The sequence below is a fragment of the Mytilus edulis genome, chromosome 14 (assembly GCF_963676685.1).
Source record: "Mytilus edulis chromosome 14, xbMytEdul2.2, whole genome shotgun sequence".
NCBI lineage: Eukaryota > Metazoa > Mollusca > Bivalvia > Mytilida > Mytilidae > Mytilus > Mytilus edulis.
In genome coordinates, this window is record NC_092357.1 from 59,197,308 (window position 1) to 59,217,064 (window position 19,757).

Consider the following 19,757-nt stretch of genomic DNA (forward strand, 5'->3'; position numbering starts at 1 on the left):
TATATAGTCTCTTCAGTGATGAGGCTCGTGGCCAAATATTTGAAATCCAAAGCTTATATAAAAGATGAAGAGCTATTATCCAAAAGGTCCAAAAAGAAGGATGGACGGACAGACATAGGTACAACAGTAAACTAACACTTAGTTTTTAAAGCAGGGGTATAATTACTTGGATGCAAAATCTAATAGAAAGGAGAAACACATTTTATAGAAAAATGCCATCTTTATTGAAAAAGGCATGCAAATATAAGTACATTATAAATTTCTTATGAAATATCAAAATGAGACTTTAAATATGGTACAACTTTCTTTACTTTCTAAATACAATAATAACTTGGGTAATCCCTTAAACTTGTTCAAATCTAGAAATACTAATTATCCTTAAGAGACCAAATTCATTAAACAAAGAATTTACAATTTTGAATCATCTGAAATTTTTACCTAATGAATGAAATCTTCATCTTCTTATTCTATGACTTTAAACTCATAGTAAAGTTTATTTTATGCAACATGGCATTTTGTTCATAGAAATAAAATAACTAAAAATTCTAAAATGCTAAAATTACTATAAAAATTGTTTTTTTCTTCTTCTTCATCAAACCAATACCTATTTACAACCTTCTATTGATTCTCACAACTGATATAGTTATTTGTATAAAAATAATCTGAAAGACAAAGAAGTGTCGAAAGAAATATTAAGACGAAAAGAGAAAAAAATCAGACTAAGTATAACAGTTAAAAATATTTTTTATCCTCATTTTACCAAGAAAATTATTCATATATGAAATTATCAGGAGAAAAAAGACAACCTTCTGATCTTAAATTTCTTAAAAATACAATATCACGATGTCTTTAATACATAGAATATACTGTCATACATAATTAAAATGTTCTGTTACCCTCTGTATTGAATTTAAACCAGTCAAATATAAATATTCACCTTTGATCTGGTTAAAAAAAAACAATAACAGGGGACCAGTTAAATGTTAAAATTAATAAAAATCACTTGTATAATTTAAAAACATACACCTGTACAATAATGGATAAAACATTAAAAAATATCTATAATTTAAATCAGTACATGTTACCATGGCAACAAAATAATAATTTGTGGTCTTTTCTTTTTTACATCTTTTTCTGATTGATATATGTGATGCCGATATGTGTGAAGAAATGAAATGTAAATGAATTAAATGAGAAAAAAAAAGAACTTTGTTCCGTTATTGACATTATGATTTCCAAGTAACCATGGTAACTTGTGTATACATGTAATTTGATTGTGTTATAGTCTATATAATGGAAATTAAATAACTAATTTTAAATAACATTTATTTTTTAGACAGCACATACAAGTTCATTCTAATTCTAAAAATTAATTTACAAAAAAAAATATCATCAGGCAAATTTTGCTCAGATCTTTATCAGTAACATGCTTGTCACCTTGATGTTTTATTTACATTTGTTCAAGCACTAATGTGCTATTGTCACAGATCAAATATCAACTAATGTTCACTTCCTGATAGTATCATTCTAAAAATCTGTGTCAGTTGAATTTCAAGTTCATTAAAAACAATTTTTTCCGTCTACAGATCTGTATCGTACCAAGAATGGCTTCCGTCATGTTGAGGAGGCAGTGTTGATTCTATATTCTCAAAGTTTAAATCTGGTCCAGAATGATGAGACTGTGGGCCCAGGTCTGGGATGTTGTCCAATGGACCGTAGTTGCTGCCATGCTGACTTCCAATATCTAGGCCTTGCATGGAATCAATGGGCAGTTGAGGATCATAACCTGAAAAGAGGGAAACAAATCATCACAATGCTGAATAATTTAATTTTGGATGAAGCGTGTCTTCTGATTGGCTGACAGTGTGTTACCTATTAGCTCATAGACATAATTTTGTCATGTGACTGATGTCATGAACTTATTTTCATGATGTTATGTATTCTGGCTTAAAAGTTCCTTAAACTGGTATGATTTAAATTACCTCCCTTTGCATTTAAAAGCTGCAAACATTGAATAACTTTGTCTTTCAACTATTTTTTTTTTTCCATATAAAGCTTTGGATTTTTTTAATTGACTTTTTCCATGGTCTGCTTTATGACGAGTTTCTTTAATTTATTGACCTCAGAGTACACTAATTTATGCCAGTTTGAAATTGTTACGACTACACTACAGAGTATATAGACTTGATTATCTTCCAGTTGCACAAGAGAGCGTAACAACAAACTACTCAATACATTTGGTAGAAAGAGTGTCTATTTTTCTAAGCATTGTTCATTCAAGTTGAACCATTATATTTATACAATTGGACAGGTTAACTTGCAAATAATTAACTACCTCCACAACAAAAAACTGATTCTGTGCTTTAGCAATTAATGTAAAGCAGTGTACTTTTTTCTGTCTGGTGAATCAATGCCTGTGTGAATCTTTTTCGGACGAGTTATTTATTTTTTTCTTCTATGAAGCAATTTAACTTTTTTTAACTCCTATCCTGTGTGTGACCTTGACCTTACCTCCTCTCATGTCCCCTCCACTATGCATGCTGCCTTGACTACCATGGTGTTGTGGTGGTTGATACATCTGATCCCTGTAAGACTCATCCTGTCCGAAACCTCCAGCAACATCATCAAATCCTGGTGGCTAAAAAGAGAAAATGTAAATTGAAAAAAAAAATTTCAAAAAGAAAGACTTGTACTTCTTTTTTAAAAATATTAAATAATCAAGTTTTTAGATGGATGAAATTTAAATAAATGAAGAATATATGTCTATGTGAGCCCCTGCTTGCAAAAATACTACAAATTATTTTTTGCTTGACAAAGGGACGTAACTTGAAAATAGTAAAAAAAATGACACTAACCAAATTCCAACTTGAATTGTGTTTGGAGGTAATTCGCATTTCATAACAATTGGTTGATGCAAGCTCATATTTGAGAACATAAACTATTTTGGAAGTACAAAAAAACAAGGGTCTAACCTCAATACCAACATTTTTAGATATTTTGTTCATATCATTTTTTAATAATTCAATGTCACAAATTTTTTTTAATAGCATAAATACATATCTACCATTTCAATCCATACATATTAAATGATAATTGAATTCTGTCTTATTAAATTAAGACAGCATCATAGAATATGTAAACAACTTACCTCAGACCATGGCATATTTTGGTCTCCTCTAAACAAGGAACTAGTCAGTTCTACAGACAGACGTTTCTTATAATCTTGTGGTTTATCTTCAGACATCCTGAACAAAACAGCTGCTGCATATGTGGCTGTAAGAAATGTTCAATGGCTAGCAATTGATTTTTTTAATAATTACTTTCGTCACTAGTCATATTAACATACAATGCAGACTTCAGTGATGACATAAAAACATTCTTTTTTTGATCAAATTTTCCATTTAAATTTTTTAGTAATAATTTTTCACATCACAATATTGGATTTTTTCAGTCAAAATGAAAGAAAATGTATGAAATTATTAGCCTGTCATTTATGTTGCCAGAAAAATAGCAATAAACTAAAAATCAATGGACTTTCACACTCAATGATGTCTCTTAGGTACATCTAATCTCAGACCTGATATCCTTCAACGAAATTGTAGCTGAGAAATTACCTTTTTTGCATCACGTTTACACATCACACTCTTAGCAGTGTGAAATGATAATTATGAGAGAAATTCATAACAGGTCACATTTATAACGGAATGATCAATTTGAATTGATAAGCTGTTTCAAATAAAGACATGGTATTCCATCGTCTTGGGGATGAATATAAAGCCAAGTTTTTACCAGCTGCAATTGTTTGCACCTGTCCTAAGTCAGGAATCTGATGTTCAGCAGTTGTTGTTTGTTAATATGGTTTATACGTGTTTATTGTTTCTTATACAGATTAGACAGTTGTTTTTCCTATTTAAATGGTTTTACACTAGTAACTTTTTTGGGGCCCTTTATAGCTTGCTGTTCAGTGTGAGTCAGGGCTCTGTGATGAAGACTGACTTTGACCTATAATGGTTTTCTTTATCAAATTGTGACTTTTTGATGGAGAATTGTCAAGTTGAAACTCATCTTCTTATATCTATTTAGAGCAAATATTTCATCAGAAATTTTTACAAATTAAAAATGTGTTATAACTTTATCTTCTTACCAACTCCTTCATTTCTGGAGTGTAACAGTTCTGTAAGAGGAGCAGTGGCTCCCTCTTGTTCAATGAGCTCAGCTCCCTCCTTATCAGCAGCCAGTTCACACAGTACTCCGGCGGCTACTCTCTGTATGTTCTCAATAGGTGAATACAACAGCTGTAAAATAAGACAGTTATATTTATTCAGCATGTTCAAAATAGTCACTTATTATCAAGGTTATCAAAATTTCTTTGAAGTAAACTTCTTTAAAATACACTGGAAAATGATAGGTTTGTTTCAAGATGTGACATTGCAATAACCATCAAATCTTTTATTTAAGAATTGAATGCTTCTTTTTTTTTGTAACTTCATTAGGGTGTAAAAGTGTTGACCAAAGTACAATTTGTATGAAGCGTGGGCTTCATTCTAAAAATGTGCATACAGTCAACTCTTTTACACCCCTATGATGTTACAAAAAGAAGCATTCAATACTTATTACATTTTTTTAACCAGGATCATGAAAACACGATTTTAATCAAGTTTTCATTTAATTTAATACCTGTGCACTTTATTGTGGGTCCTCGTGTCATCATGAATGATAAATTTTATTGTGTAATGAAGTTGATTAAGGAATAACGCGAGATTGCAGTGTAGCCAATCAGAATAATGTATTATAATGAAACATACATCTTATGTAATTATTCCAAGATAAATTATTGTAATATAACATTGAGGGTGTCTTATTAAACAGACTATCTCTTATAAAAGATGTGTCATGAAAGAAGAAGCAATAGTGAATTGATAAGTTTACTTTTTGAAGTTGCCTACACCAAGAATATCAATGACATCTTGAAATAGGAGAACTTTTATTTTACATTCCTTACCTGTACAAAGAGTGGTATACATGACAAGCCTCTGATGACTGCTCTGTTGTGTCCTTCTCTGGCCAGTATGTGGAGAGCTCCTACTGTACCTTCTACAATATCCTCCATACGAACGCCATCAACGTAGCCAGATCCCTGACCATTGGACGAAATTGATGCTCTCTAGAAAATAAAAATATTGTCATATAAATCATAATATTAAAATCAAGTTTAAATTACCTTTTTATATTGAAAATGCCTGTGCCAATACAGAAATATGACAGTAGATTTCCATTTATTGAGACATTTTTTTTCTTTCATCACTTACTTTTATACAATACATGCACAAGTGCATGTTTTAAATCATTTACTTATTTTTTACAGGCTTCCTACAATTGGTGTAAATCAAAGTTTCGGTTGGTAAACCACTAATAAAAGAGAGCACAAAAAATTTCCTATTTACAGTCCTCAAGATCGCTTCATCAGACAAAATTTGCTGGATTATCCTTATTTATTATTTCATAATTTACAATAAATTTTAACCAATTTAACGAATGAAGGTAAAGGGCATTACTACCCTCAAATATCCACAAAAAAATAAAAAGTTTTCCTCAATCCACAAAAATACGAAAATAAATGAATATCCAGATAACAAATTACCCTTTGTGTGTCTTGGTGGGCTCTCAACAAAAGGTGGACAATTCTTGGCAGGGCACCATGTTCTCTCAGTGGTGCATGATTAGCTGGGCACAAAGCCAGATTTCTGATCAGACCAACTACAGCCTTGATCAATGGCCATCTGCTTGGTGGATGTAACAGTTTGACAAGGACAGGAAGTCCATAATGTAATCGCACTGCATTCTGGGCCATCTCTGAATCTGGATGACGACTGGTCAAATGACGCAATGCACACACCTGAAAACACAAGAATCATAATTATTACATTGTCATTAATGAAATTTCTCTGAATAGTTTTTTTTAAATACTTCTAAGCGTCTCGGTGGAAAATACTTAGATTCCACCAATGTTGTCAACATTATTATGAAATCATTTACAAATGATCTGTAAAAGTATGAACTTATGTTTTTTCTCTAATAAAAGTTATTGTTTGTAAATTTTTATGTAAACAAACTGTTCATGGAATTTAAGTCTTTAGTTGATAACTTGTCTCATTTGCAATCACAACACTTGCCTTATTTTACCATTTTAATTTATCAAGTTTTTATCAAGATTTTGAAATTTCAAAATTTTCATCTAATTTCTCACAATTTCTGAAGTTTCCTTTGAGAATTTGCTTTCATCTTTGTTAACCAACTGACTGATGCAATCTACAGAATTCTTTATATTGACTACTAATCAAATTTCAAATAGTACAATATTATATTTACTCCTTATTAACTGATATCCATTTGTAATTTTGCTATTTTGAATAAGACATCTGTGCTGTTAAAACCAGCTGTATTTGTTTGTACTGGTCCTGAGTAAGGTGTCTGTTGTTCAGTAGTTGTTGTTTGTTGATGTGGTTCATAAGTGTTTCTTGTTTTTACAAAGACTTGGGATTGTTGGTTTTACTGATTGCACTAGTAATTTTTTCAGATACAATTTGCTTGCTGTTCGGTGTGACCTGTTTTTTTTTGGTCACATTGGTTCTCATACCACATCTTCGTATATCTATGTACTTACAGCTGGTTCAGTGATGTCTTCCCGATCTCCAGCCTGTAGAATGGTTCTGACAAGAGCCTCGATACCTCCGACCTGTGACACGATGATCTTATTACGTTGGTTATTACAAGTCATGTTCGACAGGATACCAGCAGAACAGGTAACCATGTTGAGATCGTTGGATGACAGAAGCTGTACCAACATTTGTAGGAGTGTTTCCATATTGTCCTGTAAACAGAAATAATAATCTTATAAATAAATTCATCATAGATACCAGGACTAAATTTAGTATATACGCCAGATGCGCGTTTCATCTACAAAAGACTCATCAGTGACGCTCGAATCCAAAAAAGTTAAAAAAGCCAAATAAAGTTCAAAGTTGAAGGGCATGGAGATCCAAAATTTCTTAAAGTTTTAACAACAGTAAGAACATCTATCAGGATCTTATTCAGTAATGTTAAAACATAGGTATGTAAAATTCGGAACCGAGTTCTGAAGGAGCATCATTTTTCAAAAATAATCAAATTAGATGTCAGTTGTTCACAAAAGAAAATATACAGACTTTTTTCATAACATATTTTTGTGAAAAATACAATTTATACATACAACATGTACAAGTTGACCAATACTTCTTTCACTTGAGGGGTGATGCTAAATAATTTGTCAGCAAATATATGTTGATTGATTGACTTTTGGTACATGTTGAATAATGTGGAAAATGTTAATGCTGATATACAAGTCAGATTATAATAAAATAACCTATCTATAATACATTTAACTTTTGTAACATATGGTCTAGATATTCAAAGAGAAGGAATATGTAGACAGACAAAAAACTGGTTTAATCCTACTTTTATTGTTATAGGTAGTCTCAGTGTTGGGTGTGATTTGTAAAACTAATCAAACTTTGATATTTCCTGACATCCTTAAAATGTATCCTGTATTACACAAACTACCAACATAACTTAACACTAAACATTGCTAAATGTAATTCTTAAAATAGATATTATAAAGGTAACCACATTATTGCGCCTTGTCCTGAGTACACTATTATTTAAGGGCCAGCTGAGGACCACCTCAAGAGCGGAAATTTCTCCCTGTGTTTAAGACCCATGGGTGGACTTCGGCTGTTATCTGCTTGACATATTGGCCATTTCCATTCTCACAAATTTTATTAAACAACTTACTGCTTTAGTGGCTGCATCAGACAAATTTCTCAATGTCCATAAACAATTCTGTACTAATCTTTGACTCTGATGGGCTAGATGCATAGCTAATGCTTGCATACCACCTGAAACATACAAAAGAAATCATATTATAACCTTTAAATAAACAGTCATCTTTAGACACTACAAATAATATAATTTTACAGTAGTTATAAACTACTCATGTATTTATTTATTTGCCAATAGCTTTGTAGTAATAATTTTTAACTTCATATTAGGAAGAAATTTTGTAGTTGCATTTTTAACTTCATATTGGGGAGAATTATTTTAGTTGAATTTTTGACTTCATATCAGGGAAAAAATCAGTGTATCCCAAGCATCCATTAACATTGAAAAAATATTCTAGGCATCTAGGCAGATTTTTTGAAATTGTATTTGTATGGGGATCTATTGTTCAAATCATAAGCAACCTAAACAGATTTATAGGTAACTCATCCTTTCATTTACCAATAGTAATAAACCAACAAATATACTGAATTACTAAATCAAAATTCTTTGTGAAGCATGGACCTTCTTCACAATATGTATCTCTTTTAGAATCAACTTAATTAATTCAGAGTACTGTGGAATCATAGTTCCTGGATACCAACTTCTTAGGCAAAGGTGAACTATAAATGTTTGTCTTTTTCAAAATTTTTATAAAACCAAAAAATATTGGTACCAATCAAAATAAATTCACAGTGAACTGATTTATGATTTTTTATAGCGGGTTATTTTCGCGGATAGAACAAAATCGCCAAAATAAATTCCGCCAATTTAAAAGTCTACATGCAAAGGTATTGATGAAAGTTTTGAATCCGCCAAAATAATAACCGCCAAAATATTTCTTATACCTTATTCAAGGTAAATCACGAAATTTGACCCCCGCCAAAATAACCCACTATACGGTATTTCATTATACTCACCAGCTTCTACGACAGCAGGTTTGTTACTTGAACATACAGATAAAACTTTGAGGACACGAGATGTTGTCCACAGCAGTTTCTCGTAGGTATAAGATCTCATAATTCTAACAAGTTCTCCTGGACCACCACTGGCAAGGATTATCAACTGAAAGGAAATAATACATAAATGAACCAGTTACTCATAAAATAAGTAAATAAATATTTTCTTAAGCTGATGCTTCAACCGCATTGGTACACAACACCATATTACAATTATTTGCATTTTCTAGAAATCAAGATATTTAAAGTAAATTTCATGCAAAATTGATGTTAATAAGCATAATGTGTTTAATACAAGTATAAATTGGTTGAAGTATTTATGTTTCCAAATGAAATTTAAATTTTAATTCCTGCGGTTGAAGTCATAAAACTTTGCTCAGTGCTTGGAGCACAAAAATCATGCTCGAAACACCAAATCCTGTATTTTGATTGGTTGATTCTCGAGTCTGAGTACAAAAATCTTGCTCGAAAGTTTTATGACTGTGAGACCTGATCTGTATTTTTTAACTAAAGTACATCTATGTTGTAATAACAAATGATAGATATGTGGATGAAAATAACAGGCTGAATTTAAAAAAGGTTCTTCAGAAATAGATCACTTTTGGTAGGATTTTTGTTTTCATGATGTGTATGTATGTAAATTCTTGTTTTCAATTGATGTTATTACTTCTACAATGATAAAGGATTACAAGCAGTGTTCAAACTGCTTCAAATCTCATTCATGGATGAATAAAAAGCGAAATAAAATTTGAGTCTGGAATCGTTTTGGAGACATTAGAGTTTATAAACCAACCTTGCTTTCTTGGTTTCCGTAAGCTAGAATTTGTAAACAATCTGTTGTTATGGCAAGAAACTTGACATTGTTTCTCTGTAGTAATGCCACCATCTTCTGTAGACCCCCAGCAAGCCTGACAGCCATCTTGGAACCATCTTGATGTAACAGGAGATTGTGCAATGTTGTGATAGCATAAAATAGAACTGATTCAATGGGTGAACTGAAAATACAAAACAAATGTTAGTTTTTGTATCAGAGCATAATGAATTGACTATCATTATTTTTGTTAGTTTTTTCTATATTTTTTTTTATCAAAGAGAAACAAATTGCATGGAGAAGGAATACATCAGAGACTAAAAATTATTTGATGATTCTACCTTGCAGATTTTTATATATAAAAATGTAATGTCAGCCATGTAGTTGAGGAAAAATAAAGAACTGAAGAAGGCCAATGGCCGAAACTTTCCCTATTGGAATTTTAAAAACAAGAATATATATATATTTCAAAGGCAGTAACATGGGATTTTTAAATAATGAACTTTCTATTAAACCTTTTTATTATCCTCTTAGGAGAATAAAATTAGAATTCATCTGATCAACATAGATGCCAACCCCCTTTTGACACAATCAGTAACAAACTATCAAATTTTCCGTATTTTTGAAAAGCTTTCAGTAATCATTTATAAACGTGCATTTACCAATAAAAATTACTGACGAGTGGTTGCAAAGTGATGTGCCCTAAAATTTGTCGTTTAACATGTTGTCTGTAGTATGTATTCCATTCATTAATTGTTCAGATGTTCTCAACTCGTACATTTTCGTTTTGTCAAGGAGAAGTAGAGAAAGGGGGAAAGCTCCTTCATAAAATGCAAGTTTGCCTCTTCGGAAGTCAGTTAGTTACTCAACAATAGGTTGATAACTCCCGAGGAACCGGAAGCATTACATTGGCGTTTTCTAAATACCGGACCAGGACGGAAAAGTAATGATACAAATGCGCGTTTTACAAAATTGAACTGCAATGATTGGTAATCCGTAACTATTCGACTTTGACCGTAACAGCGTAGTTTTTATCGCAAAATCGAAAAAACTACGCAAAAATCGTAATGGTTGGCATCTATGTGATCAATATTGTTGGTTATAGACTCCAGCTACTGACATTGTTTATCATCTCAATTACATGTTTTAGTGATCTTTTATTTGTCTATGTTGGTTACTTCTTTACATGTTTTTTTAGTCTATTTTTAGGTAATATCCCTTTGACACATTCAGTAAATATAATAAATAGTATAAATTCTTTGTCTCGTTGTTATTTGTTACTGTACTTTCAGAAAATATTGCATGCATTTATTATTGCAATTTTGTCATTTTAGACTTAAATTCGATTTTAATTTTTACGATTTTGAGAAAAATCCTGTTTAATTTATATAACATATTTCAAAATGAGAGTTTAAATTATTGCGTTTACAACTCTGTTGCATTATTTTTTCACAATAATAAAAACCTCTCAATCATTTCTGAATTTACAGTATTTTCTCTTTTTTTCAATACCTTAAAAGTTTGACTAGAGCTGGTATTCCACCAGATTTGAAGATGGCGAGTAATCCCTGGCGGTGATGTGAAAGATTATGTAATGTTCCAGCAGCACAACGGGTGGTTTCCATGTCATTTGTATTGTTCATGGCTCGTACTAATGCTGCAACCATCTGTGGGGAATTCATGATGGCATGCCGACTGGCCTCTTTCTTGGACAACTGGTGGACCATCATGGCGGCCTGACTGACCACCACTTGATCTTCATCGTTAAGAAGCTTGGTCAGTTCAGGAATAGCTCTGGTAGCTAAATCTGCATCATCCTGAATAAAAATAAAATATTTAAAATTTTGATAGAAAGTTATTCATTTTCTTGGTCTTCATGATATGGCATCTCTATTTTCAATCATTTATCATTCTTGTGCTGTCCATATTTAACTCTTTTATGAATGTATTTGATTTTTGGTGTTTTAACGCCTTTTAAGCACTGCATTTAGGTATTATAGTGAAGGATCAGCATTTCATACCAGGTTTATGAAACATTCTTACAGTTACTGGTCTTAAGTTTTTTTTTAGGAAATTACTTCATGATAACATATTGAAGTTTTACAAAATAACTGAGGTTGAGAAGTTCCAAGTTACCTGATAGTTTATAAGGTTGACAACGGCATGTTTCAGCATTTGAGATGGCTCAGCTAATCCCTGCACTGCCGTTGGTTGATCAGGGTATTAGCAATTTACCTGATAGTTTATAAGGTTAACAACAGCATGTTTCAGCATTTGAGATGGCTCAGCCAATCTTTGCATTGCCATCTGTTGATCAGGGTATTAACAATTAACAATTTACCTGATAGTTTATAAGGTTGACAACAGCATGATTCAGCATTTGAGATGGCTCAGCCAATCTCTGCACTGCCGTTGGTTGATCAGGGTATTAACAATTAACAATTTACCTGATAGTTTATAAGGTTGACAACAGCATGTTTCAGCATTTGAGATGGCTCAGCCAATCTCTGCACTGCCGTTGGTTGATCAGGGTATTAACAATTTACCTGATAGTTTATAAGGTTAACAACAGCATGTTTCAGCATATCAGATGGCTTAGCCAATCTTTGCATTGCCATCTGTTGATCACGATATTAACAATTAACAATTTACCTGATAGTTTATAAGGTTGACAACAGCATGTTTCAGCATTTGAGATGGTTCAGCCAATCTCTGCACTGCCGTTGGTTGATCAGGGTGCATTTGTGTTGATGGTATAGCCATGCCTTCCTCCATGGTTTCTGGGAACATGGCTGCTCTCACACGCTGTGAACGTGTCTGGTTTAACTGTTGGTTAACTTCTGCAATGGTAAAAACAGAAATACATATCTTCAACTTCAAAAAGATTTCAGAATTTAAACTTCTTATATTTTTTTTTACAAAATTATTCTATAAGAGGTTATACAGTTTAAGTGTAACAACATTCCACATCTCTTCAATTCTGTTGAGGAATCCTTATTTGCTATGCCCTTCATTCTACTAATGCACAATTTAGTATAGACCTTTTCACATTGTTGTTTCTGATTGATAGTGTGAGTTATTAGTGTTTGTAACATGTAATTATTGGAGTGCAGTTACTGACAAAACCATAGCCAATGAAACAACTGTCCAGCAGAGTTCACATAAGAACTATTCCAGAAAAAAATGTATGGGGGGGGGGGGGGGGGGGGGGGGGGGTTGGAAGGCACATTGTATTAATAATACATGGGTGATGGGTATCAGAGCAACTTTTCACACTATAATGCACTATAATTCTCAATTACAATTGTCTGGCTGGTGGGTGCTGACAAAAACTGCCTCCCATACATTTTTTTCTGGAATAGCCCTAATGTGTATGTAAGCAGTAGATTAAGTTATATATAATAATATCACTCCTCTGATTCAAATGTCTGATGTTTCTACCCTTCAAAACCTACCATCGACTTGATCCTGTGTATATTGTGGATTGCTGTAATTTTGTTCGGCCCAGTCTAACATCATCCTGGTTGTGTCCATGTTATCTCCCCCTGATTCATTCATATCCTCTGGTTCATGGTGATTTCCTTTGCTGCTGATGGAAGGAGCCTAAATAACAAGTAAAAATATTATAAATAATCTGAGAATACAAAGTTACAGACTTTAATAGTTTGAATACATATACTATACATGATCAATTCTAAATGGACACCCGACCCCTCTTTTGAGTTTTCTCAGCATTTAAGACGATCACTATCCTGACTATTGTTCAATTTTTCATACAATTTCAAACACTTTTTCACCATTTTTGTTCCTTAGAGTTTATTAACTAATTTGAACTGTTCAATTTGTGAATCCAAAAAACACTTGTACAGAGCTCATGTTTATCCAGCTTTGTTAGTTTGTGCCACTGCATAAAGACACAAAATAAACCATTGTAAAGTTTTCTTAGTAACTGGAATATGAACTTTACAGTTTTAATTATTCTTCCATATTCTGCAATGTTAAAATTCCTTTTCTACTGACAAAATATCAATTCAAGGACTCCATGGCACATACATGTATGTGTAATGTGACTACAAATTTGTATAAATATTTTGTTAACTGATTGAAGTATTTACATTGGTTGTGGCTCCTGACTGGATACCAGAATCCATGTATTGGTTCTGTTGCCACATCATGGTCTGTTGGTTTTTGTCCAGCGGCATGTCCGACAGGTCCATGTAGTTATTCCCTCCCGACACTGAAAAACAAATATATTTGTTACAATAGAGAGCATCAGAAAATATCTTGTTTACAGTTTTTTTCCCAATTAAGGATTTGGTCAATTTCTGAAAATAATAAGACATGTACAATACAATTTAGAGCTAAACAGAACAGAAACTTCTGTTAATACAAAGTTAGTCTTTTTAGGTTGTTAAGTTACTGTTTGACTGACAAATATTTGATATTTCATCTAACATGTCTAATTCATCATTGTTCACGCATTAACAATTTGCAGATATTTTACATTTGAGGTGCACCTAAAACATATCAGGTTATCATGATATAGTGCTTTCTGTAGGAAGTGTTTTTTTCTTTTTTCGAAGTAGTTTTTAATTTCTACAATTTTGACGATCTTCTCGACTGTCAGTGGTAATAGTAAAAGTTGTATGTAAGCACATCCTACATGTACTTCTATTTGTAAGACTAGCAAACCAATTACAAGACTTTAATCATGTTTTAAAATAACCAAACAAGCATGACAAGCATGTACTACTACTAGTAATAAATGAAATGTAAATGCATAACCAAACAAGCATGACAAGCATGTACTACTACTAGTAATAAATGAAATGTAAATGCATGTACATGTATGACAGCTGACATGGGAGTTCATGGAAAACAATGCATAGTCACTAAGCAATAAAAATCTACATACAGGTGTGTAGATACTTTTGGTGAATAAGTTCATTTTATAAACCTCAAAACAATAAATGCAAAAAAATTGATGAATGTTTCTGTAAATCGATAGCATCTGGCCAAGTAAGACAACTTGAGACAACAGATGCAAGTACAATGTATGAAATTATGTGTAGTAAACCAGAAAAATATATGATCATATTAAATTCGTTTTATCATTACAGATAATTTCCTAATGCTTGTAGAGTAAAACTTTAGAAGGCTTGCTTGCTCTGTTTGTTTGAACGTCAATTCAAGCACTGTAATTAACATTGACATCTTCAAACAATATATATTGGGATATTTTAACCTGTATATATATCATTTAAATTTGATTGGATGTTATCCCAATTACAATTGTACAATATACAAACAAAGCAAGTTAGCAAACCAAAGTCTTGCTTTACATGCATTAGAAAATGAGCTGTAATATCAATTTCCTAATATAGATTTTTAAACACTTGATTGGGTCTTGTTTGTTGACACTGAAAATGAAGCAGAAAATCCCTTCGGAATGTAATGTGGGAGAAAGTGAATAATTCTCACAAGCTGTGGTAGAAGGCAAAGGGTGCAACATATTTAGCCGATATTATATGAATATGGACAATTCGTGCAAGCAGTAATCAAAATGTGTTTTCCTGTACACAAATTTTAAAATGATCACATAATTGTAGAGTAAATGTTCAAAATTTGAAGCAAAAAGCCAATTGACCCTAAAGACATTTTATCCAAATAAGATAGAAATACCCAAGAAAGACATCATTTTACCAAAGTTTGAGAGATAAATTAAAAATGCAACAACAAACCTTACCATTTTGTTGCAATTTTCCCAAACAGCCATCACACTGTTACACATTTGTTTCTTCTGACATCAAATATTTATTAATAATGCTTCATTTAATTTGTACATTAAGAATATCCTTCAGAATCAGGCCAAGGAAAAAAATAAAATCTTCAGCCTTTGTTAAAATAAAATGTGTGTACAGATGCTAATCAACACATAAACATGATAAAGGATTTGTTCTTTATTGCATTTGAGATTTATGTTTCACAGCTCATTGATAATCTTTTGTAAATACAGGAAATTCAAGGCCAAGCAAATTTATGCCCCAAAAAAATCATTTTCTTTTTATTATTTCCAAGGTATACAATTATTAGCCTTATCTCAAGACTTTGTAAATACAAATGTTAATAAGGACTTTTACAATTTACAATGGCTATACATTAACTTTATAAAAGTATGAGTAAGCAAAAAAACAACAACATTAAAATGAATTTGAAGGCCCCTATTCAGGTTTTCTAAAACTATGAAAGCCATCTTGCTTGGCCATTTTGAAATGTTGGCAGGTATGGAAATCTGAGTTGTGTTCAATATCGTAGCAGCTATATAGTGCTAGGTAGATTTTTGTCTACTGATCTAGTAGCTAGCCTATCTGCTATCAATATTTATGTGTAGCTGGCTAGATACACGTTCAATAGTCATAATTCTTCATAGCCCTTATTGTAACCACTACGACATTGAATGTGACCCTGTTAATGTCAGCAAGCCTCTTAATGGTTAAGCCTGTGAGTGACCCCAGAGTTCAATCAACAATTTGTATGTGCACAAAAAATTAAGTTATCTCAGCCTAATGTTGAGATAGTAATTGGAACATTTGTTTTGTATGTTGCTTGCTATAAAAATTTCCTCAATTTTGAAGACTTATGTATAATTGTGCACAGTTTGTCTGGCTGTGAGCCAATAAATCCATTTCATGACTGACAAAGCATACAATTCTAATTATTGCTTGTTGATATTCATAATCATATAAAAAACAACTTAATTTTGCACTTTTTACCTTGTACTACAGCTTGTGAAAATTTACTAACGGATGACATTTTTTGCTTCATTATCAGGTGTCAAGTCAACAAGCTTATAACAAATCAATGTTTCTCAAATCCATTCAAACATAAGCCTAATATGCCATGTAAATTCTGTAAACATGTATTTTCAACTGTTTACAGCTTATCATAAGCAATACATTGGGTGCCACATGTGGATCTGCTAACCTTTCCAGAGCACTTGAGATCACCCCAAGTTTTTGGTGGGGGTTCATGTTGCTTTGTCTTTAGTTTTGTATGTTGTGTCTTGTGTACTATTATTTATCTGTGTCTTCTATTTTAAAAGCCACAGCGTTGTCAGTTTATTTTGATCTGCGAGTTTGAATGTCCTTCTAGTACTGTAAACCAACTTATTTTCGCGTTTTACCCTTTTTAGACTACTTTGCAGCTATTTAATTTTGCGATTTTCTGAAGTTCAATAAGGAATGATCCATGTATAACATATTCGCGACGTTTAATATTCTAATTATTTTTCCATTTGCAAAAGTCGAGAAAATAAATCGCTCGCAAAAATAAGTTGGTTTACAATATCCTTAACCACACTAATCTAAGTCTTGCACCTGTTCTTTTTTAAGATGGAGATTTATTCATACTGAACTTGTCAATTTAACATGTATTGGGCCTAAATTAATATATTGTTTGTTTCTCCAATCCCGTCCCTGCCAAGCCAGGTGTGGGTTAAGGTAGGTAGGGAAATAATTTATTTTTTCCGAAAAGCTGGAACATTAACGGTCCATCCGGCAAGCCTGAAAATCAGAAATGAATAAAATAATATTTGACTTAGGATCAATTGACATTAATCTTTTTAGTGTCGGACCAGTTTTGCAGGGTCGGTAGGGATTGGGGAAACAAACAATATTTTATTTTAGGCCTTGGTACTTAGGTTTCTGTCTATTTCTACACTTACTATTCCTGTTTGATCCCTCATTCTGATTTATCTGATAAGTACTCATGATTGATTATAATGGCTGGTTCTCTTTCAAGTCTGAAAAAGAAAACGAAATTTTGAAAAGCTGACACAAGCTGCAACATGCAAATATACATAACTTACAAAAATAATTGTATGGAATATTAAACACCTCAAAATTAGGTTCCCTCATCCCAATTTATCCTCATTAAAATAATCTAGGAAAAATCAACTTTCTTCTATTCCTTTGATTTTTTTTTTAAATCTTTTGTTTTAAATTTTTTTTTTTTACATTTGCCATTTAAGGGCCTTTAAAAGCAGACAAAGCAGAATGGGCAAAATTGATGACAAAGTTTGTAAATTCTATGACATTTGGTTTCTGGTGGAGATTTGGCTGATTTGTAATCATATGATCACATCTTCTTGTTTTTATACATGTAATGTACAAATGCATGTACTTGTTAAACTTTCAACATTTCAAACCTGATTTAGAAATAATGTACATAATATGTCTGTTAATTGCCTGCTTTAAAGTCTTAATATTATCAATGAACTACTTTTAGCAATTACAAGAGGGGCTTAAGGATGTTATATAACAAATAACCCAATGCATAAGCAGAATCTAACCCCTTTGTAACCCCCAAATTACCATATAATATAAATTCACACCCTCTAACTACAAGCCTTTGAAGAAGTGTCAGATTTTTGAATGACCTGGCAGTCAACAAAAGCCACTTATCTATTCAATAAAAACTTCACCTTGGCATTTAAACATGACTCAAATATTTATGTATAATAATGTATGGGGAAAGTATTTAATTTTATCATTAGTCTTTTTTTCAAACTCATTTATGCACATGGTGTCAGCTATGTCAACGACTTAAATAGATATGTCAGAAACGAGAATCACAAATACAATAATGTGAATTCATTTATTTTCATGGATACCATTTTTTTCATCGATTGAGTAAATTATAATTTTCAAGGACATTTGATTTCATGCTTTTGATTTATTTAACAGACAAAGCCTAGCTATAGATATAAAATTTGTCATTCATTGAAGTTGGAACAGTCAAATTCGTGATTCAGTTGTTTCCACGAAAACCTAAAAAAAAATTGGTATGCAACAAAAAATAATGATAGCCCAATAAGTAAAGAGAAAGTTAGAAAGAGATGACAATTCTAACTATTTTCTAAATTAAAATCAAAATGTTGCGCCTTTAGGCAGAACACAACACATGATGATCAATACAAGATGACTGATACCTCCCTCAATTGAGGAAGGAAGGAGGTCTCATTATAACATTTGTCTGTACTCATCCGCCCCCAATTTTTTTAACCATGTTAACCAACATTATTTCTGAACTACAATTTTATTTGGGTCATTCAGGAAAGTTTATTTATAATCTAATGTAAGTAACAGCCACTGCAACCTTTCATCTTCAACATTTGAAATTAGCTACACTTTAAGCTCACATTTTCACAGCACTTTGGCTATACACTACTGAGGATGAAAAGGAAGAAAATTCTAATTGCCTGATTAGCTTAAGGAAAATCAAGTAACTTCTATCCCTTTGATGTTTTAAGACATTTTATGGATGAGCCTAAGAGAAAAGTTGAGCAACTCTGTCCCTCAAACTACCAATTAAATTTTGTTATTGAATTTACAAGCTCAAGGTACAGCACAAACATTTTGTTTACTGTGATCATATGATTGACTTTTAAGAAAGTGGACTATAATACCCCCTGTTTCCACTCTAGAAACAAATTCAGACAGATACATGTACCACCCCCTCCAATCTTGCAAAAAATCCTTTCAGACTGAGTATTTCAAATTATCAATAAATTTTTAAAGTTCAAAACACCTGTCATCCAAAAGGTAAATACTTGAGAGTTCAGATTTGGCAGGTTGCCAAATTTGGGTCAGATTAAATCGCTTGTCATACTTCAGCTAGCATTCAGAATGAGATTTCCCTTCCCCAGGCCCCTTTCAATCTTTCTTATCAATTAGTGTCATGAATGATAACAATGCAAGCTTACTACACAAGGGGTGTAAACATTGCAATTTTTGTGGTTGGGTGATTCAACAAGAAGCTCTTTAAAAAGGGGGAGATAATCGAATTAATTGACAACCGTAATGAGACACTTGTGTCTAATCAACGAAATATTTTAAACAGTATTGATTTAAAAAATGTCAAATATATTGCATTTTAAAATCTGAGTAAAGAAAAATCAATTCCAGAATTTAAGCAGACATTGACTAGAAAACCCAAAAAAGAATATTTATTATTTGAATGAAGGGTTTGTTGATACGCAACATGGCATTGACGGTTTACAGACATTACTCTCTCTTGGCCATTTATCCTGTCTAGATACTAAACCTGGATCCAGAGGGGGGTTAAAACAGCCA

General features: G+C 32.2%; 1 protein-coding gene across 6 annotated transcripts in view; it reads right to left on the bottom strand.

The window, feature by feature from the left end:
* Window positions 1-200: 200 nt before the first annotated feature.
* LOC139503748 (catenin beta-like) overlaps window positions 201-19,757 on the bottom strand; it is a 29,061-nt gene continuing 9,504 nt past the window's right edge. For 3 of the 6 annotated variants that reach the window (XM_071293594.1, XM_071293596.1, XM_071293597.1), the window contains exons 2-16: window positions 17,348-17,425; window positions 13,740-13,861; window positions 13,080-13,227; window positions 12,277-12,464; window positions 11,137-11,441; window positions 9,607-9,808; window positions 8,775-8,919; window positions 7,831-7,934; window positions 6,665-6,871; window positions 5,642-5,896; window positions 5,003-5,164; window positions 4,145-4,295; window positions 3,149-3,273; window positions 2,512-2,638; window positions 201-1,786 (exon numbers count right to left, since the gene is read on the bottom strand). In XM_071293594.1, coding sequence (XP_071149695.1) covers window positions 1,581-1,786; window positions 2,512-2,638; window positions 3,149-3,273; window positions 4,145-4,295; window positions 5,003-5,164; window positions 5,642-5,896; window positions 6,665-6,871; window positions 7,831-7,934; window positions 8,775-8,919; window positions 9,607-9,808; window positions 11,137-11,441; window positions 12,277-12,464; window positions 13,080-13,227; window positions 13,740-13,861; window positions 17,348-17,393 — 2,493 coding nt within the window. In that variant the 5' untranslated portion in view covers window positions 17,394-17,425 and the 3' untranslated portion in view covers window positions 201-1,580. Of the gene's footprint in view, window positions 1,787-2,511; window positions 2,639-3,148; window positions 3,274-4,144; window positions 4,296-5,002; window positions 5,165-5,641; window positions 5,897-6,664; window positions 6,872-7,830; window positions 7,935-8,774; window positions 8,920-9,606; window positions 9,809-11,136; window positions 11,442-11,760; window positions 11,865-11,965; window positions 12,047-12,071; window positions 12,175-12,276; window positions 12,465-13,079; window positions 13,228-13,739; window positions 13,862-17,347; window positions 17,426-19,757 lie in introns of those variants that run through there. The other 3 variants (XM_071293598.1, XM_071293600.1, XM_071293599.1) reach the window with 3 other exon arrangements.